Source organism: Dendropsophus ebraccatus, chromosome 9 (assembly GCF_027789765.1).
Source record: "Dendropsophus ebraccatus isolate aDenEbr1 chromosome 9, aDenEbr1.pat, whole genome shotgun sequence".
Classification (NCBI taxonomy): Eukaryota; Metazoa; Chordata; class Amphibia; order Anura; family Hylidae; genus Dendropsophus; species Dendropsophus ebraccatus.
Window position 1 is genome coordinate 59,284,994 of NC_091462.1, and position 27,383 is coordinate 59,312,376.

A 27,383-nucleotide genomic window follows, 5' to 3' on the forward strand; every position below is an offset into this window, starting at 1 on the left:
ACCCACAATCTGTCCCCCCCAAACCACTTGTACCTTCAGATAGCTGCTTTTAATCCAAGATCTGTCCTGGGGTCCATTCAGCAGGGGATTCGGTTATTGTCATAAAAATAACTTTTAATACGGCAGTGCTGTGTCTAACGGCCGGGGCTTACATTTGTATATGCATTAGGCTGGCACAACCTCTCTGTCCTTCCTTTCCACCCTCCTCAACATTTACTGCTGTTAACGATCACGTGTATTAACGATCCAGGTGGGGAATAGGGAGCAATCTGCCTTGAGCATTCCTAATGCTGAGGAGGGTGGGGAGGAGGGACAGAAAAGGTGTGCCAGCCTAATGCATATACAATTGTAAGCCCCGGCCATTAGACACAGCGCTGCTGGATTAAAAGTTATTTTTACGACAATAACTGCATCCCCTGCTGAACGGACCCCAGGACAGATCTTGGATTAAAAGCAGCTATGCGAACATAGAAGTGGTTTTGGGGGGTTAAATTGTGGGTACAGAGTCGCTTTAAGTGGATCTGCTATGATTTGGAAGATGAGGGAGACTTCCTGAATCAGAGTACAGTGCTGTAGACCACCCTGTGCAGGCTATGCCCCTCCCCTACTCCCACTCTATCTCAGTACAGAGAGCTCTTAAACCAAAGCAATGCTTATATACCAAGTTACAATTTTGAAAAACTGTGAGCTCTTCTTTCAAAACGCTCATCCAAGGTACCACTGTATTTATAATTTTCCCATTTGGGTGGCATTTAACATTTTATTACTCTTAAAAAGACAAGCAGAAGATCATTTTGTGTTGATTTATTTAGTTTTTACTGTAAAGTTCATAAATTTATATTTTTATCCTTTTTTAATACAGGTACTGAACTCGTCTGAAAGAACCGATTCTAGGATTAGAAGCTCCCCAGTCACTGTATTTTCTGTACTCTCCAGGTCTCAGGTAATACTGACGTCCCCTGTAGTTGGGCTCCTCATAGAATATCCAGTATCCATCATGCACATGACAAGATTGGATGTCATTGTAACGGAATTGCTCGTGGACATGAGGACAGTCTTCAGTGAACTCCATCATCTGACCTTTGTAATCTTCTCTCTCATACACCCTTAGCCTGAATGGTCCACGATGCTGTATTAAGGCAGAATAAATTATACAGTAATACAAAATAATCACAAAAACATTTAACAAAGATTATACCTCTTACAGAAGAGGTTCCCTTTATTGGGCCCAGTATATACCTGAGGGGTTAAACGGCAGGATCTGATGGAGTCATTGTAACCCATCCATTGCTGGAAGTCAGGATACTCTCCTTTTCTAAGGAAGTACTGGTGTCCTCTGAAGTTGGGATGTTCATATAAAATCCAGTTTCCATTCTCCACTCGGATGGAGTTACAACGATTGAAGTATGAAGACAAATCAGAGGAGTCAGAGTTGCACTCAAAGGAGCGACCCTGGAAGTTTTTGTCTTCGTAAAATATAATCTGTAGAAACATAGTTTTCTTTGCATGAATTTCTTGGATAACATAATTTAACTTATAACTGGTTAAACATATATAAAACAGTTCTGTATAGTTGGCAGATGTAAACTAGTCCCTGTCTTTATCTGCAACATTGTAGCTTCTTTTCTTTGTAGTGCTGGGAGGGTTAAACTAAGGTCACATTGTTGACGAACCATGATTAGGGATTTGTTTACATAAGGGAGGAGGTAGGAGGAGAAGACAGAGAGAAAAGCTCTCATACAGATTTTTATGTCTTCAGCAGAAAGCAGCAGCTGAGAACTGAGGAGATGGAGACTGAAGAGGTACTAACAAGTATGGAAGGAATTGTTAGTCTCACCAAGGACAACAACATATGAAAAGTTATGTTTTGAGCAGAGTACCCCATTAAGCCCCACAGGCTGATCAGCAGGCGCAAGTGAGGGCCGACCTGTCAGTGCTCACTTGCTCTTCATTCCCCACTCACCGCCAATGCTATTACATGCACCGACAGCGAGTGGGTAAGTGCGGGGGGGGGGGGGGGTAGTCATTGATAATCGCTTCTTGTCATAGGGCCTTCAAGATGCATTGCTTGGGAGCAAAATGGCTCACCAGGTCAGCGTGTCTGGGGTTAAAATTTTTCCAGGTGAAGAAATTCTCATTCCCAACACAGTGGTTAAACAAATGACAGTAGGCAGTTTTGTTGCCTTTACTCAGTAAAACAGTTTTAAAGTACTAGACACTGTGTAACACAAGACCATTTTTCTAAAGGTCCTTTTACACTGGATGGTTATCACTAGAGATGAGCGAACCGGGTTCGGGTTCGAGTCCATCCGAAACCGAACGATCGGCATTTGATTAGCGGTGGGCTGCTGAACTTGGATAAAGCTACAAGGTTGTCTGGAAAACATGGATACAGCCAATGATTTCCATGTTTTCCACATAGCCTTAGGGCTTTATCCAACTTCAGCACCGCTAATCAAATGCCGAAAGTTCGGGTTCGGATGGACTCGAGCATGCTCAAGGTTCGCTCATCTCTAGTTATAACTAATGAGCGTTCCTAGAAAAACTCATTCAGCAGGTAATCATTCCATGTAAAAATGCCAGCGATCAGCCAATTAATTTGCCTTTACTCTATGTACAGTAGAGTACTATCGATTTTCTTGTGATTGTACCCAGATATTTTTAAGGTACTAGATTGAAACTAAGTGTATCTTACCTTAACCATCTTGTTTGGAGATGTGTTGCAGCAGCTCAGTACTGTTTCATGCTGTGCACTGCTTCCTTTTATATATCTGGCACTGCTGATGTCTGCAGTACAATGTATGCTGACCCTGGTTTTGTCTACTATAGAAAATGTATAGGTCTTTTGTCTACTTTTGTGTAGGTTACCCGTGTTACAAAGCTATTATAATTTTTTGCAATGATGTCTACAAAACTACGGGTTACAGTACATCAATTCTAAAATGTGTGTGCATGTGATCTATTAATAATGGTGATACCATCTCGTAATTGGTAGGTGGTCTCAGTGTTGGGATCCCTAGCTATTATTCTTTTAGCCTTTATTCTTAGGGGAGATGATAACTTAGATATGTTGGACAAAGCATTTTTAACCTGGGAAAACATATGCCTTATGTGTTAGCACAATAAATACAGGCATATAACTAAAAGAATCCCAATACCTCAAAAGAAACCTGTGGCACCCACTAACTGGGCATTAAAATGGCATATCTTTATTTATTTGAAAAGAGAAGGCTAGAAGTCCACAAGGACATCAGTCAGGAGACAAAAAATATGTATCCCATCTTGCTTTCCCATTTCAGTAAGTAATTGGGTGAGCGGGATGTCATTGCTGAATCGAGTCCTTCTGCAGAAGGACCTTGGTTGAGCATGGTTACGTAAGAATAGGATCCTTATTATGTTTTATGCAAGGACAAAAATAAAAAATATGTTTAAAGGGCCAGAGTTTTCCTATTAAGTCTAGAAACAGATTGGAGATTTTTCTATCCATTTTGTTGGCAAAATATTAGCTCTAAAAAAAACAAATATATTCTCCGATAAGTGAATTGAAATATCTCTGATATGCCAATACTATTCTGCCATTATACCAGTACTCTACACTTCTCACCTCCACCAATGAACTATTCATTCAACTCCTACCATCAAATAATCCCTTTTTTCCATAATAACTATGTAACATAAATATATAGTATTGTCCACAGTTTATGTTTAATAGCCCTTGCTTTCCTCTCCTTATAGGTTGTCTATACCTTAGAGCAGTGCTTCTCAAACTTTTTCTACTGGAGCCTCACCCAACAGACCAAGGCAATGCCTGGGCCTCACCAGACTGACCAAGAGGATGCTGGGCCTCACCATCTGTACTGAAAGTCCATTTAAAATCTGAAAATAATGCTAGGGCCGCCTTTCACCCGTCTCCCAAGCTCTATATACTAATAAAGCACAAAATAAATTAATCATTTTGCTAAAATGGAGATTTTTTTTCAAACAGCAAGAGGACTGTGCAGATCATAGTTACTGTGTGAAAACTGACCCCTCAGCTGGGCCTCACCAAAACCTAGGGGGCGCCTCACTAGTGAGGCCCGCCTCACAGTTTGAGAAGCACTGCCTTAGAGCAGTGCTTCCCAACCTTTTCCACCTCGGGGGACAAAAAAAATTACCTCGGGGCACCCCTACTAAATAATGTTCTACAAAATAAGAAAACCGTCATACAGTGACTCACAGGTGACGTCTTCTTTGATCTGAGGAGTCACTTTCCCTTTTCCTCTCCATCCAGTCCAGTCCTCCATGATGATTTTTTTCCAGCTACTTTTCATCTCTTCAGAACCTGCGAGACAAACAATTTAGGCTCCACACATTTCTAGCAACTTCCTTTCCTTTCTCCCTCCTGTCGGCTCCCAAAGTAACTGCGCTGTTTGGTGTTATGTGCAGTCAAGCGAATAGGAATGTGGGATGCCCCCTGTATGTGGGATCCCCTGCTCTGATGAACTAATAATGACCCCAGAGGTGCCCCCATGAACTAATAATGCCCCCAGAGGTTCCCCCATGAACTAATAATGCCCCCAGAGGTGCCCCCATGAACTAATAATGCCCCCAGAGGTGCCCCCATGAACTAATAATGCCCCCAGAGGTGCCCCCATGAACTAATAATGACCCCAGAGGTGCCCCCATGAACTAATAATGCCCCCAGAGGTGCCCCCATGAACTAATGCCCCCAGAGGTGCCCCCATGAACTAATAATGCCCCCAGAGGTGCGCCCTATGAACTAATAATGCCCCCAGAGGTGCCCCCATGAACTAATAATGCCCCCAGAGGTGCCCCCATGAACTAATAATGCCCCCAGAGGTGCCACCATGAACTAATAATGTCCCCAGAGGTGCCCCCATATACTAATAATGCCCCCAGAGGTGCCCCCATGAACTAATAATACCCCCAGAGGTGCCCCCTATGAACTAATAATGCCCCCAGAGGTGCCCCCTATGAACTAATAATGCCCCCAGAGGTTCCCCCATGAACTAATAATGCCCCCAGAGGTGCTCCCATGAACTAATAATGCCCCCAGAGGTGCCCCCATGAACTAATAATGCCCCCAGAGGTGCCCCCATGAACTAATAATGCCCCCAGAGGTGCCCCCATGAACTAATAATGACCCCAGAGGTGCCCCCATGAACTAATGCCCCCAGAGGTGCCCCCATGAACTAATAATGCCCCCAGAGGTGCCCCCTATGAACTAATAATATCCCCAGAGGTGCCCCCATGAACTAATAATGCCCCCAGAGGTGCCCCCATGAACTAATAATGCCCCCAGAGGTGCCACCATGAACTAATAATGTCCCCAGAGGTGCCCCCATATACTAATAATGCCCCCAGAGGTGCCCCCATGAACTAATAATGCCCCCAGAGGTGCCCCCATGAACTAATAATGCCCCCAGAGGTGCCCCCTATGAACTAATAATGCCCCCAGAGGTGCCCCCTATGAACTAATAATGCCCCAGAGGTGCCCCCATGAACTAATAATGCCCCCAGAGTTGCCACCATGAACTAATAATGTCCCCAGAGGTGCCCCCATATACTAATAATGCCCCCAGAGGTGCCCCCATATACTAATAATGTCCCCAGAGGTGCCCCCATATACTAATAATGCCCCCAGAGGTGCCCCCATATACTAATAATGCCCCCAGAGGTGCCCCCATATACTTATAATGTCCCCAGAGGTGCCCCCATATACTTAATGCCCCCAGAGGTGCCCCCATATACTAATAATGCCCCCAGAGGTGCCCCCATATACTAATAATGCCCCCAAAGGTGCCCCCCATGAACAAATAATGCCCCCAGAGGTGCCCCCATATACTAATAATGCCCCCAGAGGTGCCCCCATATACTAATAATGCCCCCGAGGTGCCCCCCATGAACTAATAATGCCCCCTGCTCTGCCCCTAAAAAAAAAAAAAATCCTACTCACCTAATCTGCACTGTGGCTGCAGGAAGCAGCTCTCCTCTTCTTCGGGCTCCATCTTGCGAGCCTCGGGGACGGGACTTCCGGCAGGCGTGATGACGTCACATCATCACGCCTGCCGGAGAGGTCACGTCCCGGCCTCCCATAGGCTGCTGGCATGAAGCGCCGGCAGCCTATGGGAGTGAATATAGGAGCAGGACGCTGACACTTCCTGCTCCTATATTCTGCTTACTTTAATGTTCACAGTGCGGGCGGAACATCAAAGTGATCTGTGCATCCCGAGAAGCTGCGCGGCTGCAGCTTCTCGGGATGCCTAAAGAGACAGCGCACATTTCCCACCGGGATCCCGCGGCACCCCTGGCGGGTTCTCCCGGCACACCAGTGTGCCGCGGCACCCCGGTTGGGAAACGCTGCCTTAGAGGACCATGACAATCCTGTGCATACATTGATAGATAACCTTTTTAAAATTTCTATTCAAAATAGCTAGGCCACTAACACCCTGCAGCTGGAACAATCGCATGGTAATAACAAAGGCTAAACTATAGAAATGGCACCATAGGGTGATAACATTAAAAGAAGGAGATGTCAGGCAAGGGTGGAATTGCTCACCTGTGGGTGTTGTGCTAAGTACACAACATCTCTAAGGGCTGTCAGTGGAGATAGGCAAACGCCGTAACAGCCGGTTCCAAAAGTATGATCATAAGCCACAGGATCGGTAGTAGGTAAATGGAGATTAGGTGTCAGATCCATGGAGCTCACCGGAGACCGTAGGAACCAATGGTTGGCGCTTCATGGCTTCAATTAGCAGATACGGTGATTGTTTCTGAGACCAATAAACAATGTTTTTCAGGCCATACACACCTTTATCAAGTTAAGAGAGACATCTAAAGGGGTGTATGCCCTGAAACGCGTTGTTTCTGAAACCAATAAACTACACTGTTTCACCATATCTGCAAAGGAAAATCCTGTTTTCTGCATATAATAATCTTCTCACAACTTCCTCTTGGTGAAATAATGACCGTTGCCTTTAAAATAATGGCCGTTATTTTATAATGACGGACGCATATAATAATTATGAACATTACTTGTGGCTGTTATTTGTTGAAAGACAGCCATTCTGTTGTGTGAATATAGCATTATACTTCTGATGCAGAGGGGTGGCCTCACTATTAATTAGACAGAATGCTAGAAGAGTGGACCATCGTATCAGTGCTCCGAGGTGCACTGAACTGTCTCATTAACATATTTATAATACACTTATTACATGAATACAGTTCACTAGAGAGCCTTATTAAAAGGGGTATGTGCCTCTGTATGATCCCCTGTTACGCTCTATCAGCAGGTTAGGATGCCCTTTAAAGGGAACATTAAAGAGTTTTGTAATGTCAAAAAAAAATTAAAAAAAATGTTATCAATTTTTTAGCCATCTTTTGGTCTACAATAAATTATGGCCCACAATATGTGCCAAAACATGCTTAATTTTACAACCATAACAATTACTGTTGTAAAGTTGATATGTGTGAGAATAAAGATTCAAGAGACTCCAGTGAAAAAATACACTGCTATTTTATATTGTAACAGTAGATGGCAGCAAAAACTGTTGGAGCACAATACATATTAGGCTATGTTCACATGCTGTATAAATAGCGTATTTAATGCTACCTATTTCTGAAATTAATGATCATTAATTCTGTCCATAGATAGTGTTGAACAATGGCCGTTCCACATGAAAGGCTGTTGTTTATATGTTGTTTATACAGCATGTGAACATAGCCTAAAAGGTAAGCCATAGTAACAGAATAATTGGGGCTGGGCAATAGGGCTGGGCAATAGAAGAAGAAGGGACGCTGCCCCCCCCCCTCCTCCTATGATGTATACTGTATACTGCACAATATACATATAAAGGACTACACAACCACTGCTGAAATGCATCAAAACACATCAAGGTTTTTTTAAAACATAGCATCTCACAACATCTGCTATGTGATCATAATAAATATTTTGATAAAATGAAGATTTTCTGCATAGAACAAATTAATGAAGAAATAAATGACAGATGGGCCACTTTTGTGTTATGTAAGGATATAAGAAAAATTAACTTTCAAATTTTTCAGATTTCCCAGTGATGGCCACCAGGGGGAGCTCAAGCAGGAAAAGGGCAAAAATAACCTGAAATAAGTCTGCTGAAAAAAGAGGCAGTCTCTGCTCAACTGCTGTGACATTATCACCTCCTACCTCTTTTCACAGGAGAATAAAGAGGGGAAAGGAGCAGCGCCATTTTGTTGTTGTCTGCATAGCAGAACACATACAACAAGCACGTCCCAAACCAACTTGATAATACAACTTAGCTCTTCTCCAGATGTCTCGGAAATCTAGATACAGTCCTGCAAAACTTCACCCAGGACTTTATCCCACTTTTCCAGACACCCAGACGAGAGCTCAAATGCAGCCAGCTGACAAGCTGATGACCTTGCGAAGTGAAGCACTTCACTACTACAATTAATTTGCTCCTCCCTGATGTACACTAATACAGACAGCTCATACATGTGCACTCATACAGGCAGCTCATACAGACAGGCGGGTCTTCTGACAGAGAGTCTCCTTACAGCTGCTCCCAGCGCTCCACAGCTACCCTCGGATATCTGTTCTCATGCAGCTCCCAGCTTAGGCTCCAGTAGCCACTGACCATACCACATACTTCAGCTTCTGTAGAACCGCGTGCTATACACCTCAGCTGCTGCTGCAGATCATCATACACACCTCAGCTGCTGCAGAACATTATAATACACCTCAGTTGCTGCAGAATCCCATACCCCACACCCTAGCTGCTGAAGAACCTCATACCTCAGCTGCTACAGAACCTCATCATACACCTCAGCTGCTGCAGAACCTCATCATACTACTCAGTTGCTGCAGAACCCCATAATACTACTCAGCTGCTGCAGAACCTCATCATACTACTCAGTTGCTGCAGAACCCCATAATACTACTCAGTTGCTGCAGAACCCCATAATACTACTCAGCTGCTGCAGAACCTTTATACCACACACCTTAGCTGCTGTAGAACCTCATCATACACCTCAGCTGCTGCAGAACCTTTATACCACACACCTTAGCTGCTGCAGAACCTCAACATACACCTCAGCTGCTGCAGAACCCTATATTACACACCTCAGCTGCTGCAGAACCTCATCATGTGCCTCGGCTGCTGCATAATCCCATACTATACACCTCAGCTGCCACTGCAGATCATCATCATACACACCTCAGCTGCTGCAGAACATCATAATACACCTCAGCTGCTGCATAATCCCATACTATACACCTCAGCTGCCACTGCAGATCATCATCATACACACCTCAGCTGCTGCAGAACATCATAATACACCTCAGTTGCTGCAGAATCCCATACCCCCCACCCAAACTGCTGCAGAACCTCATACCTCAGCTGCTACAGAACCTCATCATACACCTCAGCTGCTGCAGAGCCCCATAATACAACTCAGCTGCTGCAGAACCTCGTACTTCACCTCAGCTGCTGCAGAACATCATCATACACCTCAGCTGCTGCAGAACCTTTATACCACACACCTCAGCTGCTACAGAACCTCATCATACACCTCAGCTGCCACAGAACCCTATACCACACACCACAGCTGCTGCAGAACCTCATCATATGCCTCAGCTGCTGCATAACCCCATACTACACCTCAGCTGCCACTGCAGATCATCATCATACACACCTCAGCTGCTGCAGAACATCATAATACACCTCAGCTGCTGCAGAATCCCATACCACACACCCTAGCTGCCGCTGAACCTCACACCTCGGCTGCTACAGAACCTCATCATACACCTCAGCTGCTGCAGAACCTCATCATACACCTCAGCTGCTGCAGAACCTCATCATACACCTCAGCTGCTGCAGAACCTCATCATACACCTCAGTTGCTGCAGAACCTCATCATACACCTCAGTTGCTGCAGAACCCCATACTACTCAGCTGCTGCAGAACCTCATACTACACCTCAGCTGCTGCAGAACCTCATCAAACACCTCAGTTGCTGCAGAACCCAATAATACTACTCAGCTGCTGCAGAACCTCATCATACACCTCAGCTGCTGCAGAACCTTTATACCACACACCTCAGCTGCTGCAGAACCTCATCATACACCTCAGCTGCCACAGAACCCTATACCACACACCTCAGCTGCTGCAGAACCTCATCATATGCCTCAGCTGCTGCATAACCCCATACTACACCTCAGCTGCTGCTGCAGATCATCATCATACACACCTCAGCTGCTGCAGAACATCATAATACACCTCAGCTGCTGCAGAATCCCATACCATACACCCTAGCTGCCGCTGAACCTCACACCTCAGCTGCTACAGAACCTCATCATACACCTCAGCTGCTGCAGAACCTCATCATACACCTCAGTTGCTGCAGAACCCCATAATACAACTCAGCTGCTGCAGAACCTCATACTACACCTCAGCTGCTGCAGAACCTCATCATACACCTCAGCTGCTGCAGAACCTCATCATACACCTCAGCTGCTGCAGAACCTTATACCACACACCTCAGCTGCTGCAGAATCCCATACTATACCTCAGCTGCTGCAGAACCTCATGCCACACACCTCTGCTGGTGCAGAACCCCATAATACACCTCAGCTGCTGCTAATTGTCTGGAAGTTAAAAAGAAAATTTTTGCCAGGTCATATATAAAACCCATCTATATCATGTTATCCTTGCATTATATATATATACAGATACAGTGTAGTATCCATAGGCAGTGTCCTGACATTGGGAAGGAAGGGGTATACACACTGACAGCTTTTATCTTTATTACTGCAGTCAGTGTGACACTTTTTTATCTCCCCACTTTTATCTCCCCCAGTGCAGTACCTTATTGGTAATTTTACAAAAAACAAAAACAGAAATCAAAGTCTAACTATTTTTAAAGATATTAATTAAATGAATCCAAAAAAAAATATAATAGTAATAATAATAATAATAACAACAATAATAATAAAAAGTGACACATACCCTTTAACCCCTAGACGACCCAGGGCGTATAGTTACGCCATGGAAGTCTGTCCCCAGACGACCTACGGCGTAACTGTACGCCCTGGGTGTTTCTCCCGCTATGAAGCGCGCTTCATAGGAGGTGGGGGCCTGCTGCAGCGAGCAGCCGGGACCTCCCTGGTAATGACACGCTGCAGCGATCGCGCTGCTGCGTGTCATCAACTCCTTAAACGCCGCGATCGCGGCGCGACCGCGGCGTTTAAGTGTAAGTGACAGGGGGAGTCCCCTGTCACTTACCGATCGGGACCCCCACAGTGTGACTGCGGGTGTCCCGATCGGAAAAACGGACTGCCGGAGGTCTCTTACCTGCCTCCGTGCGGTCCGATCGGCGATCTGCTGCACTAAGCCTGCACAGTCAGGCTCAATGAGCAGATCGCCGATAACACTGATCAATGCTATGCCTATGGCATAGCAATGATCAGTGTAAAAATCCAAGTACTGGATGTAAAAGTCCCCCAAAGGGACTTCAAATGTGTAAAAAAAAAAAAAGTTAAAAACACTAACACACTCCCCCAAAACCCCTCCCCCAATAAAAGTTGAAATCACCCCTCTTTCCTATTATATAAATAAAACATATAAAAATAAATAAACAAATAAACATATAATATACCGTAGCGTGCGTAATTGTCCGATCTATTAAAATATAACAAGCGTCATTGTGAACGGTAAACGGCGTACAGTAAAAGAGGGAAAAAGTGCGCAGATTACAGATTTTATGTTACATTATATATAAAAAAAACTAATAAAAAGTGATCAAAACGTCCGATCTTCACAAATAGGGTATTAATAAAAACTAGAGATCATGGCGGAAAAAATGACACCACATAAAGCCCCATAGGTGAAAAAATAAAACCGTTATAAGCGTCACAATAGTCCCATTTTATTTATAATAAATTGCCAAAAAAAAGGATTTCATTTAAAAAAAATATATAACATTAGAGAATCTGTGTAACCTGCATATGGTTCTGTTCAGACTGACCTATAGAATAATGTTATCATGTCGCTTTTACCATATAGTGCATTACGTAGACACAGGAACCCCCCCAAACGTTACCATATTGCATTCTTTTTTTACGATTTCACCTATTTATATCTTCATAAATAATATATTTGGAATTCCATCATACATGTTGTGGTAAAATGAAAGACGCCATTACAAAATACAACTATTCCTGTAACAAATAAGCCATTACATGGCCTTGTAGATAAAAAACTGAGAGTGCTAGAGCTCTTAGAAGGGGAGGAGGGAAAAACGGAAACACTAAGATTAAAATTTGCGCGGTCCACTGGGTCATTTTGGGCCTGGTCCTCAAAGGGTTAAAGGGGTTATCCAGCGTTTGCTAAAAAAAACTATTCATTCTTAGCTTGCTATGAACTTAACATACCATTGTATCAGACTGATTCATCGCCGTCTATACCACTATTTTGTCCATACAGTCCCCCCTTTCCTTCAGGCTGTAAATCTTGCTTCTTCCTGTCTGGCCATGTCATCACCCATCATCCTCTGCACTTGTTAGTCACGCCCAAGTGCTGGAATTCTTTGCCCACATCGACGGCCCCTCATGCTAATTATTCCGCCCACATTACTCCCTGCCACTTGTACACGCCCCCGCAGCTAGAATGGAGGCGTGTCATGCTAGTTCTCAGATAATAACAGTCACAGCGTGTCCAGGAAGTGGTTCCCTGCTTAGATTGCCTGTGCAGAAAGACGGTCCAGAGTCATCCACAACATGGTAAAACACACAGAACACACACCATTCCATATTGTTATACCGAGGGGAGTTCATAGAGGGGCCCCACTGTGAACTGCGCTCCGGGCGGCCGGACACAGAGGGAACACATGGATGACAGCATGGTAGCAAGCGTGACTATGCTGTCATCCCTGTGATGCCCCTGTGAAGGTCTGGCGAGCTGGACGATGGTGCCAATCCCCGCTGCCCACAGGACCCTGCTTGCCCCTTTCTCCTTGAACAACGCCACCCGGCCCCCCCCCCCAAAAAAAAAAAACAGCTCCCCTCACAGGCTGAGCAGGCGGGCACAGAGGGAACACATGGATGACAGCATGGTAGCAAGCGTGACTGTGCTGTCATCCCTGTGATGCCTCTGTGAATGTCTGGCGAGCATGTGAGTGTTGCCATTTGGGGGGGGGGGGGGTTATGGAAGTAGAAGGGGGCAAGCAGAGATAGATAGAGAGATAGATAGAGAGAGAGATAGATAGATACGAGATAGATAGATAGATAGATAAATAGATAGATAGATAGATAGATAGGAGATAGATAGATAGATAGATAGATAGATAGATAGATATATAGATAGGAGCTAGATAGATAGATAGATAGATATGTACATAGATAGAGAGATAGATAGATATATAATAGATAGATAAATATATAATAGATAGATAGATAGATACGAGATAGATAGATAGATAGATAGATAGATAGATAGATAGATAGATAGATAGATAGGAGATAGATAGATAGATAGATAGATAGGAGATAGATAGATAGATAGATAGATAGATAGATAGATAGATAGATACGAGATAGATAGATAGATAATAGATAGATAGATAGATAGATAGATAGATAGATAGATAGATAGATACGAGATAGATAGATAGATAGATAGGTAGAAGATAATCCACAGCACTCAGCAGATACGGTGAAAAAAATGTGGGTTTATTCCATGTACAAACGGTGATCCACGTCAATCAAATTCAAAAGCAAAGTGCAGCATACAAAAAGACCGGAGCAACGTTTCAGCGAACCAACATCGCCATTTTCAAGCACGGTGAGTGAACACATGAGCAATCTATATATACAGGTGTGATACAAAATACAGTGTTTCCATTGGTTAATCAAAGTGTCAATCAAATGTCCATGTGACTATGGGTATTAACTCCATCGTGACCCATTCAGTGTCCTATACGGAGTAGATACTTCATGATTTCTACTCTTTACACCTCTAGTGCATATAGTGAGTAATAAGAGGCTTGTAAATGATGAAGTCCATTCATTTCTAAGAAAGTCCATACGCAAAAACATCTGTGACAGGTTCCACGGTTTAGGAAGGTCCTCGCTGAATGCAAGACATGACTAAAGCCTCCATGTTTCAGTGGGTGACCAGGAAGCAGTGTAATGGATTCCTCCGTGCTTGACCTCGGTACGGGCAACCGCATCGTGTGAATCAATCTGTGATCTGTGGCTTTACAGCTGTACCTCATCGGGCATCAAGGGAAAGGCTCCATCACTAAAGTCGATCCCCTGATGGGGATTGCGCTAGCTCAAACCGCAAGGGAAACCACCTGCAGTGTGCACAGCGACAACCCTCACCCCCAAGTAGTATAGCCCCTCCGGGCGTAGTCGCAGCTTACCTTGCCACTTGTCTGAATACGGTCAAAGCACAATTAGGATAATCTAGATATTGTAAATACATGTCCGTCTTGCATCACGAGAATCCTCCCATCGTGGTCAGTTCATTACTATAATTAAAAGATATACAGAATAGTTGTTAGACATAATTACAGTCAATCTTTATAGGCAATATGTAAAGAAAAATTTTTTTAAAAAAATTCTCTCAAAAATCTTTGTTCACTCAATTTCACTTTCCTACTGATACACGGTTATGGGCAAACCGCGGGCAAACCATCATTTCATTTACTAAACATGTCAGCATGTACTTTGTATTCAATATTCAGTCCAGCAGGACCCAATGCTCCCAACTCATATATCCAATATAGCTCCCTTTTTTTTTAGAATCAGTTGTCTATTACCCCCTCTTTTAGGTTGATCAATATGGTCTATGACCATGCATTTTAAGTCAATCTCACTGTGCCCGGCTTGTGCAAAGTGACAAGACACTGGAAGGTCCAGGCGTTTTTTCCGTATTGAGTACCTATGTTGATTCATACGTGTCTTGAACTCTAGTGTGGTTTCACCCACATAGAGTTTCATGCACGGACAAAGTAAAACATAGATAACCCAGTCTGAAATACAAGATAAGTAATGTTTAATTGGATATTTTTTGTGTGTTACCGGATGGACAAAACAGTCTGTTTTAATCATATATCTGCATGTGATACAATTTAAGCAAGGAAAGCACCCCGTTTTTCTTACACCCAAATATCTTTGTGTGTCGGTTTTCCTTGTCGACACATCAGTCCTTACTAGGCGATCCTTGAGGTTATTACTCCTTCTGTAAGATGGTAATGGAGGATCCTGAAATACCTCAATGTTAGTATAACTGTCTCTAACCACATGCCAATGTTTTTTAATAATACGGTAAATCATAGGGGAGAAATGATTATAAGTACTAACGAAGGGTATTCTATTCAGTGGTTTTCTCTCTTTTTTCTTCAGTAAGTCAGTTCTAGATAGCGATTTAACCTTGTTTGTGCATTTCTCCAATACAGTATTAGGGTACCCCCTATCCTGAAACTCCGATGTCATCCTCCCCAAGGCATTCTCAAGCTGCACTTCATCTTCGATGATCCTCCTGGCCCTAATCATCTGTGAAAAAGGTAAGGATTCTATCATTCTTGTGGGATGACAACTCTGATAATGCAGCATGTTATTACAGTCAGTTGGTTTCCTGTACAATCCTGCCCTTAACCTCTGTCCCTCCTTGTGTACCTCTACATCAAGATAATTCATTCTCCATTGGTCAGAGGATACTGTAAACTTAATTGTCTCATCCATAGAATTTAAGTCCATCACAAAGTCATTTAAGGTTTGGGGGTCACCCCCCCAAACTAGAAAAATGTCATCTATGTAACGCCACCAGGCAAGCACATGGCTAAACCTGGGGGTCACATAGATGCACTCTTCCTCCAATCTCGCCATTACCAAATTTGCATAGGTCGGTGCGACATTAGCACCCATCGCAACTCCGCGTAACTGTAAATACATTTGATCATTAAAGGCAAAATAATTATTAGTAAGAACTAATTCCAAAAGTCTCAGCAGAAAATCATTCACCATTGCTGTATAACCCAATTCACACATCGACATCCCTATTGCTCTCATACCCCTATCATGTTCTATGGATGTATACAAGCTTGTAACATCAAGAGTTACCAGTAGGGCTTTATCAGGTACAGTAAGTTCTTGTATTTTGTTCAAAAAATCAGTAGAGTCGTGTAGGTAAGATTTAGCCTTTACTACCAGAGGTCTCAATATATGATCTAAAAATATAGAAATGCGACTAAGTATGGAGTCTCTACCCGACACTATCGGTCTTCCGGGCGGGTTATTCAGACTCTTGTGAATTTTGGGTAGAAAATATATCAGTGGAAGTCTAGGATGTGCTACCGTCAAGTATTCAATCAGATCCTCATCAATAATGTTATGAGTCATGCCCTCCTGTAATAGGTGTTTAATTTTTCTGGCAATAGTGAATTTGGGATCCTGTGTCAGTGATCTGTAAACGGCTGTGTCAGATAGTTGTCTTTCAGCTTCTACCATGTACGCTCCCCTGTCCATGACCACAATAGCCCCACCCTTGTCAGCGGGTTTAATGACAAGATTGAGGTCATGGACAAGGGAATCAAGAGCTTGAATGTCATCGTGTGTTAAATTGGGGTATCTGACGTCACCTTCCTTCATATTCTGTCTTAGTTGCGTTAGGTCATGTCTTACAAGATGTTGAAATGTCTCTATGGCAGGTGTGAGTGGTGGTGTAAACCCACTTTCTGGTCTAAGACCCAATTTTCTAGAAGAAAAAATTGCATTAGTATCTGAGACATTAGTTTTTTGCATCGGATTAAACTTAAACCATACTTTTAGACTCAATTTTCTCACAAATGACACTAAATCTAAGTCAGTCTCAAACCAATTAATTTTAGGGCTAGGACAGTAGTTAAGACCCTTATTAAGTAAACAAATCTGCATCTCACTGAGATTATGTGAGGAGATATTTACCACTATATGTTTGTTGTTGTCGTGCCCTTCTTCTTGGATTGGCCCCTCTGTGATACAGTCCGACTGGAGCCTGTACGTTTGCTTCTTCCTGAGGCGGTGTCTCTTTCTCCCTCCTCTCCTTGTCTGTCTTGTCCTGTCGTGGGTTTGTCTAAAAAAACTTCAGTGTCGTCAGAGCCAGCCGGTGTAGACTGTTGTGTTGACTCTCTCTTTTTATTCTTTTTAAAGGCACCAGCAGAATCTCCTCTCGTAGTCCAAAGGTAAGTACGTCCTGTGAGATAGTCCTGTGTGTCACGATGCCACTTCTTCTTTTTCTCCTCCTGTATGTCCTTACGAAATTTCTCCAAAAATCTGTTCTGTTTAAGCATAAATTTATTATAATCTTCCTCCGACAGTGTCTCTTTAAGTGTGTCATCCGCAGCCTGTAATTGTACAGCTACTGTGTCGAGCTGTTTCTGCATACAGTCAATATGTAATAGTATTAAATCTAGTCTTCTATTCCTGAAAAGGACTATTCTAAGTTGAAATTGGACTATATTTCTTTGCAACTTATAGATTACTATTATGGAATCATCTGCAGCATATATGTTTTCATATTCCATATTCTATTTCATATCTGATACTGATCGGATTTTGGGCAGAATTGCGGGAGATACCACATTTCTGGATTCTCCATCTATTGTTAATATACAGAGAGACTTTGAATATCTATCTAAGAAAAATGTTTCCCTACAACTGCATATTTCAACACTGGGCCGATACCATCAAGCCCATCGCATACCGCGAGGCATGCGATCGAGACTGAAACCCAATATGTTGTTAGAAGACCCTGAATTTAAACGGACATTTGAACTTCTTTCTAACAAATATGCACTAGATTTAATACTATTACATATTGACTGTATGCAGAAACAGCTCGACACAGTAGATGTACAATTACAGGCTGCGGATGACACACTTAAAGAGACACTGTCGGAGGAAGATTATAATAAATTTATGCTTAAACAGAACAGATTTTTGGAGAAATTTCGTAAGGACATACAGGAGGAGAAAAAGAAGAAGTGGCATCGTGACACACAGGACTATCTCACAGGACGTACTTACCTTTGGACTACGAGAGGAGATTCTGCTGGCGCCTTTAAAAAGAATAAAAAGAGAGAGTCAACACAACAGTCTACACCGGCTGGCTCTGACGACACTGAAGTTTTTTTAGACGAACCCACGACAGGACAAGACAGACAAGGAGAGGAGGGAGAAAGAGACACCGCCTCAGGAAGAAGCAAACGTACAGGCTCCAGTCGGACTGTATCACAGAGGGGCCAATCCAAGAAGAAGGGCACGACAACAACAAACATATAGTGGTAAATATCTCCTCACATAATCTCAGTGAGATGCAGATTTGTTTACTTAATAAGGGTCTTAACTACTGTCCTAGCCCTAAAATTAATTGGTTTGAGACTGACTTAGATTTAGTGTCATTTGTGAGAAAATTGAGTCTAAAAGTATGGTTTAAGTTTAATCCGATGCAAAAAACTAATGTCTCAGATACTAATGCAATTTTTTCTTCTAGAAAATTGGGTCTTAGACCAGAAAGTGGGTTTACACCACCACTCACACCTGCCATAGAGACATTTCAACATCTTGTAAGACATGACCTAACGCAACTAAGACAGAATATGAAGGAAGGTGACGTCAGATACCCCAATTTAACACACGATGACATTCAAGCTCTTGATTCCCTTGTCCATGACCTCAATCTTGTCATTAAACCCGCTGACAAGGGTGGGGCTATTGTGGTCATGGACAGGGGAGCGTACATGGTAGAAGCTGAAAGACAACTATCTGACACAGCCGTTTACAGATCACTGACACAGGATCCCAAATTCACTATTGCCAGAAAAATTAAACACCTATTACAGGAGGGCATGACTCATAACATTATTGATGAGGATCTGATTGAATACTTGACGGTAGCACATCCTAGACTTCCACTGATATATTTTCTACCCAAAATTCACAAGAGTCTGAATAACCCGCCCGGAAGACCGATAGTGTCGGGTAGAGACTCCATACTTAGTCGCATTTCTATATTTTTAGATCATATATTGAGACCTCTGGTAGTAAAGGCTAAATCTTACCTACACGACTCTACTGATTTTTTGAACAAAATACAAGAACTTACTGTACCTGATAAAGCCCTACTGGTAACTCTTGATGTTACAAGCTTGTATACATCCATAGAACATGATAGGGGTATGAGAGCAATAGGGATGTCGATGTGTGAATTGGGTTATACAGCAATGGTGAATGATTTTCTGCTGAGACTTTTGGAATTAGTTCTTACTAATAATTATTTTGCCTTTAATGATCAAATGTATTTACAGTTACGCGGAGTTGCGATGGGTGCTAATGTCGCACCGACCTATGCAAATTTGGTAATGGCGAGATTGGAGGAAGAGTGCATCTATGTGACCCCCAGGTTTAGCCATGTGCTTGCCTGGTGGCGTTACATAGATGACATTTTTCTAGTTTGGGGGGGTGACCCCCAAACCTTAAATGACTTTGTGATGGACTTAAATTCTATGGATGAGACAATTAAGTTTACAGTATCCTCTGACCAATGGAGAATGAATTATCTTGATGTAGAGGTACACAAGGAGGGACAGAGGTTAAGGGCAGGATTGTACAGGAAACCGACTGTAATAACATGCTGCATTATCAGAGTTGTCATCCCACAAGAATGATAGAATCCTTACCTTTTTCACAGATGATTAGGGCCAGGAGGATCATCGAAGATGAAGTGCAGCTTGAGAATGCCTTGGGGAGGATGACATCGGAGTTTCAGGATAGGGGGTACCCTAATACTGTATTGGAGAAATGCACAAACAAGGTTAAATCGCTATCTAGAACTGACTTACTGAAGAAAAAAGAGAGAAAACCACTGAATAGAATACCCTTCGTTAGTACTTATAATCATTTCTCCCCTATGATTTACCGTATTATTAAAAAACATTGGCATGTGGTTAGAGACAGTTATACTAACATTGAGGTATTTCAGGATCCTCCATTACCATCTTACAGAAGGAGTAATAACCTCAAGGATCGCCTAGTAAGGACTGATGTGTCGACAAGGAAAACCGACACACAAAGATATTTGGGTGTAAGAAAAACGGGGTGCTTTCCTTGCTTAAATTGTATCACATGCAGATATATGATTAAAACAGACTGTTTTGTCCATCCGGTAACACACAAAAAATATCCAATTAAACATTACTTATCTTGTATTTCAGACTGGGTTATCTATGTTTTACTTTGTCCGTGCATGAAACTCTATGTGGGTGAAACCACACTAGAGTTCAAGACACGTATGAATCAACATAGGTACTCAATACGGAAAAAACGCCTGGACCTTCCAGTGTCTTGTCACTTTGCACAAGCCGGGCACAGTGAGATTGACTTAAAATGCATGGTCATAGACCATATTGATCAACCTAAAAGAGGGGGTAATAGACAACTGATTCTAAAAAAAAGGGAGCTATATTGGATATATAAGTTGGGAGCATTGGGTCCTGCTGGACTGAATATTGAATACAAAGTACATGCTGACATGTTTAGTAAATGAAATGATGGTTTGCCTGCGGTTTGCCCGCGGTTTGCCCATAACCGTGTATCAGTAGGAAAGTGAAATTGAGTGAACAAAGATTTTTGAGAGAATTTTTTTTAAAAAAATTTTCTTTACATATTGCCTATAAAGATTGACTGTAATTATGTCTAACAACTATTCTGTATATCTTTTAATTATAGTAATGAACTGACCACGATGGGAGGATTCTCGTGATGCAAGACGGACATGTATTTACAATATCTAGATTATCCTAATTGTGCTTTGACCGTATTCAGACAAGTGGCAAGGTAAGCTGCGACTACGCCCGGAGGGGCTATACTACTTGGGGGTGAGGGTTGTCGCTGTGCACACTGCAGGTGGTTTCCCTTGCGGTTTGAGCTAGCGCAATCCCCATCAGGGGATCGACTTTAGTGATGGAGCCTTTCCCTTGATGCCCGATGAGGTACAGCTGTAAAGCCACAGATCACAGATTGATTCACACGATGCGGTTGCCCGTACCGAGGTCAAGCACGGAGGAATCCATTACACTGCTTCCTGGTCACCCACTGAAACATGGAGGCTTTAGTCATGTCTTGCATTCAGCGAGGACCTTCCTAAACCGTGGAACCTGTCACAGATGTTTTTGCGTATGGACTTTCTTAGAAATGAATGGACTTCATCATTTACAAGCCTCTTATTACTCACTATATGCACTAGAGGTGTAAAGAGTAGAAATCATGAAGTATCTACTCCGTATAGGACACTGAATGGGTCACGATGGAGTTAATACCCATAGTCACATGGACATTTGATTGACACTTTGATTAACCAATGGAAACACTGTATTTTGTATCACACCTGTATATATAGATTGCTCATGTGTTCACTCACCGTGCTTGAAAATGGCGATGTTGGTTCGCTGAAACGTTGCTCCGGTCTTTTTGTATGCTGCACTTTGCTTTTGAATTTGATTGACGTGGATCACCGTTTGTACATGGAATAAACCCACATTTTTTTCACCGTATCTGCTGAGTGCTGTGGATTATCTTCTACCTACACAGTTTAGCCTTTGGTCAAGGCAAGATCCGCTGGCACCGTTGTTGCCTGGAGTGCTGCTGAATTATACTCTACATAGATAGATAGATAGATAGATAGATAGATAGATAGATAGATAGATGTGTAGATAGATAGATAGATAGATACGAGATAGATAGATAGATAGATAGGAGCTAGATAGATAGATAGATAGATAGATAGATAGATAGACAGGTTATGGATAGATATGTACATAGATAGAGAGATAGATATATATATAATAGATAGATAGATAGATAGATAGATAGATAGATAGATAGATAATAGATAGATAGATAGATACGAGATAGATAGATAGATAGATAGATAGATAGATAGATAGATAGATAGATAGGAGCTAGATAGATAGCTAGATAGATAGGAGATAGATAGAAAGATAGATAGATAGATAGATAGATAGATAGATAGATAGATAGGAGCTAGATAGATCGATAGATAGGAGATAGATAGATAGATTGATAGATAGGAGATAGATAGATAGATAGATAGATACGAGATAGATAGATAGATAGATAGATAGGAGCTAGATAGATAGCTAGATAGATAGGAGCTAGATAGATAGCTAGATAGATAGATAGATAGATAGATAGATAGATAGGAGCTAGATAGATAGATAGATAGATATGAGATAGATAGATAGATAGATAGATAGATAGATAGGAGCTAGATAGATAGATAGATAGATAGATAATCAAAGAATTCCGCAGCACAACCATGTGGTGAAAAAATCCAAAATTGTGTTTATTCCAAATCAGTAGAAAATTCCATGCAACGTTTCTGTCTCTTCTCGAGACCTTTCTCAAGCATAAACATAGTGAGTAACACATCCATTTTATACACACGTGAAGTCAGCTACAATTGATTGTCAATCAATGTGACGTCATAGTAAAAGTGAGATCGTTTACAGTATAAGGTCCAAAAGGACAAAGTGTACATTGTGTGGCATGGTGGGGCTGTAAGAGGCAGTTCTATGCCTCTGGAGTGGGAATTGGAGTTCAGGTGGAGCTCCTGCTCCAGATACTCCACTCCAGTCCAAGAGCTAATGAGGCTCTGAAACCACCTGGTGGATCTATTAGAGACTCCAGAGCTTCCCAGGTGATGGCTCCCAGGTGAAGACTCCCAGTGTGGGAGAACACAGGCAGTGCTAGGCCTGTGGGAGCTGCAGACAAGAAGTCTGGGTAAGACCAGTGGAGCTGGTGATATTGAGCATTAGGCTCATAAGTGACAGCTAGGGAAGCTGTGGTGTTAGTCAGTGGCTAGACGGCCTAGGTTTTATTTTATTGGCAGTGTTGCCTATGTCTTGTGTTTTTTTGAACGGATAAATAAAGCTGACTGAGGTCAGTATAAAGCATACAGCACTGACTGGACTGCAATTTGTGATGTGCCAACCGTCTCAGGCCCAGGAGATGGCGATCCCAGCGAGTGAGTAACCCCCAGATTGTCACATATGGTGGAGGATGCGGGCAGAAAAATGGCACATGAAGTTTGTGGCTGAATTTAAAGAGCCTGAAGCCTTACAGAGATTGAGTCTCTGTGGAGAGAGACATACAGAGACTGTCTTGTCTGGATAAGGCCAGTATTGCTTATGTTTGAAGCTGGTGTTTCTGCTGCATAAAGAATATAATTGCCATGGGTCTAGCAGAGGACTATGTCAGACGCATATGGGACATACAGCGACGTGAAGACATGGCTAAACAGATGGGTTATAACCTTGCGCAGTTTGAAGCAGAGCGGGAGGCTGTTGAGGCCCAACTGCAAAGGACATTGGATAAGCAAGCTCCTGTACAAAGTGCATGTACTGCTACACAGAGCTGGTGTCCAAATACCCGCACTGCACTGCAGGGGGCTACTAACCAGAAAGCACAGGGGTCCAAGCCAAGTGGTTGCTGTACCAAGGTCCCAGGTGCATCCTGGTCTGATTCCCCAGATAAAAAGCGTGAGGGTGCCGTCCCGAAAGCCAACCAGCCAGAGCCAGGCTTGAGATGTATGAGAATGGACTGTTGTGTAATTGGATGTGCTTTTGCCCAGTGCCCAAGTGTTAAAAAGTCACTTTTGCAGAGGCGCCATGATGTTGTTGCTAGGAGCAACCAACCACACCAGCAAGTGGCCGTCACTGAGCAGAGGGAGCCATGTTGGAGGTGCATGGGAGCGGGGGTCTGTGCATCTTATTGTCCTCTGGTCAGGAGATCAGAGAAATTTAAACCAAAAACCTGTGAATTGCTGGTGGGTGGCATCCCACTGCTGGTTGACCTGGACTGTCGCCAGGAGGTGTCCAGGGTCCACCCGGATATTATACTGTTTGTGAAGAGTCGACCAGAGCCGTATGGTAAGACTATTCTAATTGACTTTAAAACCTGTTATGGGACAGTAAATCATGTGCTGGAGGTCTGTGCGGAGCTTCAGGTGGAGTTCATACTTGGCAGAGACTTTCCTTATTTCTGGCAGTTGTGGGAGGGAGAGTCCCCAGTAAAGTGTACTGTACCACTGCCTAAGGGGGAGGAACCAGGAGAACCATATACACACGTCCCAGAGTTACCAGTGGGTGGAGCCTCACTGTCTTACTGTGTGAACTGTGACCAAAATAAGTCCAAATGTTCAGCAATGCTACCAAGTGAGGAGAAGAATCCTGTGGCTGACAAGACCATCCTGATGTCTGATGAGATTATTGCACAGTCTGAACATGGACTTGAAAAGTCAGATGAAATAAATGATAATGTATTGCATGCAATGTGTATTGAAAATGTCACCCAGCAGTTATATGATAGCAGTAAGGTCACCCCGCAGTTATGTGATAGCAGTAAGGTAATGTCAGATTTGCTGCCTAACATGCATTTAACCCATAACTATGTCCCACAACCTAAGCAGGTAAATGATGGGTGTACTACAGCGTTAGTTCCAATGAATGCAGAGTGTGAACTAACCTCTAAAGCAGAAAAAGCAGCAGAGGGGATTCGCTCTAGTGTGCCCCTAAAGGTCATGATGTGTAATGACGAGAAGATTGCATGTGATGAATGTGCTGTGCTGCCCCTAGAGGTCATGGTGTATAATGACCAGAGGATTGCATGTGATGAAGGTGCAGTGCTGCCCCTAGAGGTCATGGTGTGTAAGGACCAGAGTATTGCATGGGATGCATGTGCTGTAGTTGAAAGCAATACAGAGAGTTTGGTGGCCTTTACTGAGTCAAGTGAGGCCAATGTGGTTGCTAGTGGCAACCAGATATCTGCTGAAGATAACAAGGAGGGTAAGCAGACTCACAAGCCCATGGGTTCATATTATGCCAGGAGAGTGACCTACAAAGTCAAACAGCATGTGAGAAGTGACTGTGGCAGTAAGCGGTATGTATGCTGGGTTTGTGGGGCGCGTTTTTCCCAAAGTGATGCAGTGAGAATGCATGGGGTGAGGAAACATAGTGAAAATGTGTTGTGTATTCTCACACCTAAACTATGTTCCTACAACAGCTGTGCTGTGCCCAAAAGATATCTCCGAAATAAAAGAAGGGGAAAAAGTGACCAGTGTGCATATGGTTGTAGACTGAAATGTTGCATGGAGATAGCCAGATGTGCTTGGCCTGGTAGGAAGCCGTATGCACGTGGTTTGTCTGAGAGCGCCCCCTGTGTCTATGACAGTAAGCCTGGTGTGGGTGACTGTGTTACAATGCAGAGCCAGATAGACCTGAGTGGTGCATCCAGTAGGGTTAGTGAGGGTCACACAGTAGCAGCATCCAGTGAGGTTAGTGGTGGTCACACAGTAGCATCCAGTGATGTTAGTGAGGGTCACACAGTAGCAGCATCCAGTGATGTTAGTGGTGGTCACACAGTAGTAGAACAGCCACCGCTTATTGTTATAGAATCTCTTCTTTGTCAGGTCCCAGAAGCTGTTCCTGTGACTAATGTGAACATGCCTCAAGTAGCAGGTGATGAGATGGTGGCCAGAGAAGGTCAGGCTGAAGAGCTTGTGTTTGCTCACACATTACCTCTTACAGGGAGTCTTGAAGTTACTGAGGCTGATGTGAATAATGAAGAGGTAACTTTGGAGGAATCATGTCCTCAGTACCAAGATGTGCATGAAGGAGCTGGTATGAAGACTTTCACTTTGGAGACTGAAAGTGAATGCAGTCTGTATGTTGCCCTGTCTGAAGTGAGAGGTAGTGAGAACTGTCAGTCAATGTCTGAGCCGAGTGTCACTCATACAGTCCCCTCCAATGTAGCTGGAAGTGAGAGGTTTCATGTTGCCAAGGGTAACAGCCTGGATGTTACCAATAAGGGAACCCAAATTACATATGAGAACAAGGACTGTGTGCACGCTGAGAGTGGTTCTCAGTACAGCCGTCCGATGCATGTCTCCACTTATGGACGTGGTCATGAAAGAAATGAACGGCAAAGTGAGAAAGTGGGGTACGGTGGTTCTGTGTTATGGAAAATGCTGGGAAAACAAAAACCTCATGAAAAGTGTGATGTGTGTCCCCAGAAAAAGAAAATGAGGCATGAATGGTGTCACATCTTACCCCAATGTAGGACCTTTGACCCAGGAGGGGGTGTTAATAAAGTGACAAGTCCTATGGCCTTTGTCAGGGGGGGAGGATATGTGGCATGGTGGGGCTGTAAGAGGCAGTTCTATGCCTCTGGAGTGGGAATTGGAGTTCAGGTGGAGCTCCTGCTCCAGATACTCCACTCCAGTCCAAGAGCTAATGAGGCTCTGAAACCACCTGGTGGATCTATTAGAGACTCCAGAGCTTCCCAGGTGATGGCTCCCAGGTGAAGACTCCCAGTGTGGGAGAACACAGGCAGTGCTAGGCCTGTGGGAGCTGCAGACAAGAAGTCTGGGTAAGACCAGTGGAGCTGGTGATATTGAGCATTAGGCTCATAAGTGACAGCTAGGGAAGCTGTGGTGTTAGTCAGTGGCTAGACGGCCTAGGTTTTATTTTATTGGCAGTGTTGCCTATGTCTTGTGTTTTTTGAACGGATAAATAAAGCTGACTGAGGTCAGTATAAAGCATACAGCACTGACTGGACTGCAATTTGTGATGTGCCAACCGTCTCAGGCCCAGGAGATGGCGATCCCAGCGAGTGAGTAACCCCCAGATTGTCACAATTGGTATACAATTGCTTGTGCATTTATATATACATATCACACAAAACCATAGTGAAAAAAGTGCTACATTTAAAAAAAATTTTTGTAGTTTGCTGGGCGGAGTCAGCCACCACTCTCCACTGCTATTGGTTCTTCATTCACATGCCTTCATTACAGGACGTCATCTCCCTGGTGTAAAACAACCTCTCTATGCAGGTGTGTGCAGACTCTCACTCTGCCCGTCCCTGTGGGTGGATACATGGGAGGACCTATGGGGGCTCGCTTCTGTAGCTCCAATCTCAGTAGGTAAATATGTTATTATACGATCATACTGAAACTTAGTAAAACATCTGTGATTTTCAAGGAGCAGGGGCCATAATACGTACAACTTGAAAATCCAAACGGACTGTCACTATTCGGAACTCCATCCTTCAAACTTCGGGTTATCCGGCCTGACGCTCTTAGCTACGTGTTCACACACAGCGCTAGAGCGAAAGTGTACCTGGGTATCTCAACCACCCTCCAAAAAGAGTGGGAGATTCCCATACCTGCCCAAACCCAATAATAAGTTGTGAAAAAGTCCTATTGTACTATATCAGTGTACTAACCCCGTAGTTGGAATTAACCCCATCCTGTTATTACTGGTTAGCA

At 43.3% G+C, this 27,383-nt stretch overlaps 2 protein-coding genes across 2 annotated transcripts in view; one reads left to right on the plus strand and one right to left on the minus strand.

Annotated features, from left to right (window-relative positions):
* Positions 1-788: 788 nt before the first annotated feature.
* Positions 789-12,539, minus strand: LOC138802124 (gamma-crystallin 1-like). Its single transcript, XM_069985277.1, has 3 exons — positions 12,431-12,539; positions 1,240-1,482; positions 789-1,129 (listed from the first exon to the last, which is right to left on the minus strand). The coding sequence occupies exons 1-3, from the start codon at positions 12,449-12,451 to the stop codon at positions 854-856; spliced, it is 540 nt and encodes a 179-aa protein (XP_069841378.1). The 5' UTR covers positions 12,452-12,539; the 3' UTR covers positions 789-853.
* A 214-nt stretch (positions 12,540-12,753) lies between these two features.
* The window catches only part of LOC138802125 (uncharacterized), a 31,967-nt gene continuing 17,337 nt past the window's right edge, over positions 12,754-27,383 (plus strand). Inside the window, exon 1 of the mRNA XM_069985279.1 lies at positions 12,754-12,778. Coding sequence (XP_069841380.1) covers positions 12,776-12,778 — 3 coding nt within the window. The 5' untranslated portion in view covers positions 12,754-12,775. The remainder of the gene's footprint in view (positions 12,779-27,383) is intronic.

Excerpts from the sequence above, each read along its gene's own strand:
- LOC138802124 (XM_069985277.1), bottom strand. The coding sequence starts at position 12,451 with ATGAATCAGTCTGATACAATG. Across the intron at positions 1,483-12,430 it reads TGAATCAGTCTGATACAATG|ATTATATTTTACGAAGACAA; the intron begins GTATGTTAAGTT and ends ATGTTTCTACAG. Across the intron at positions 1,130-1,239 it reads CCTGCCGTTTAACCCCTCAG|CATCGTGGACCATTCAGGCT; the intron begins GTATATACTGGG and ends GCCTTAATACAG.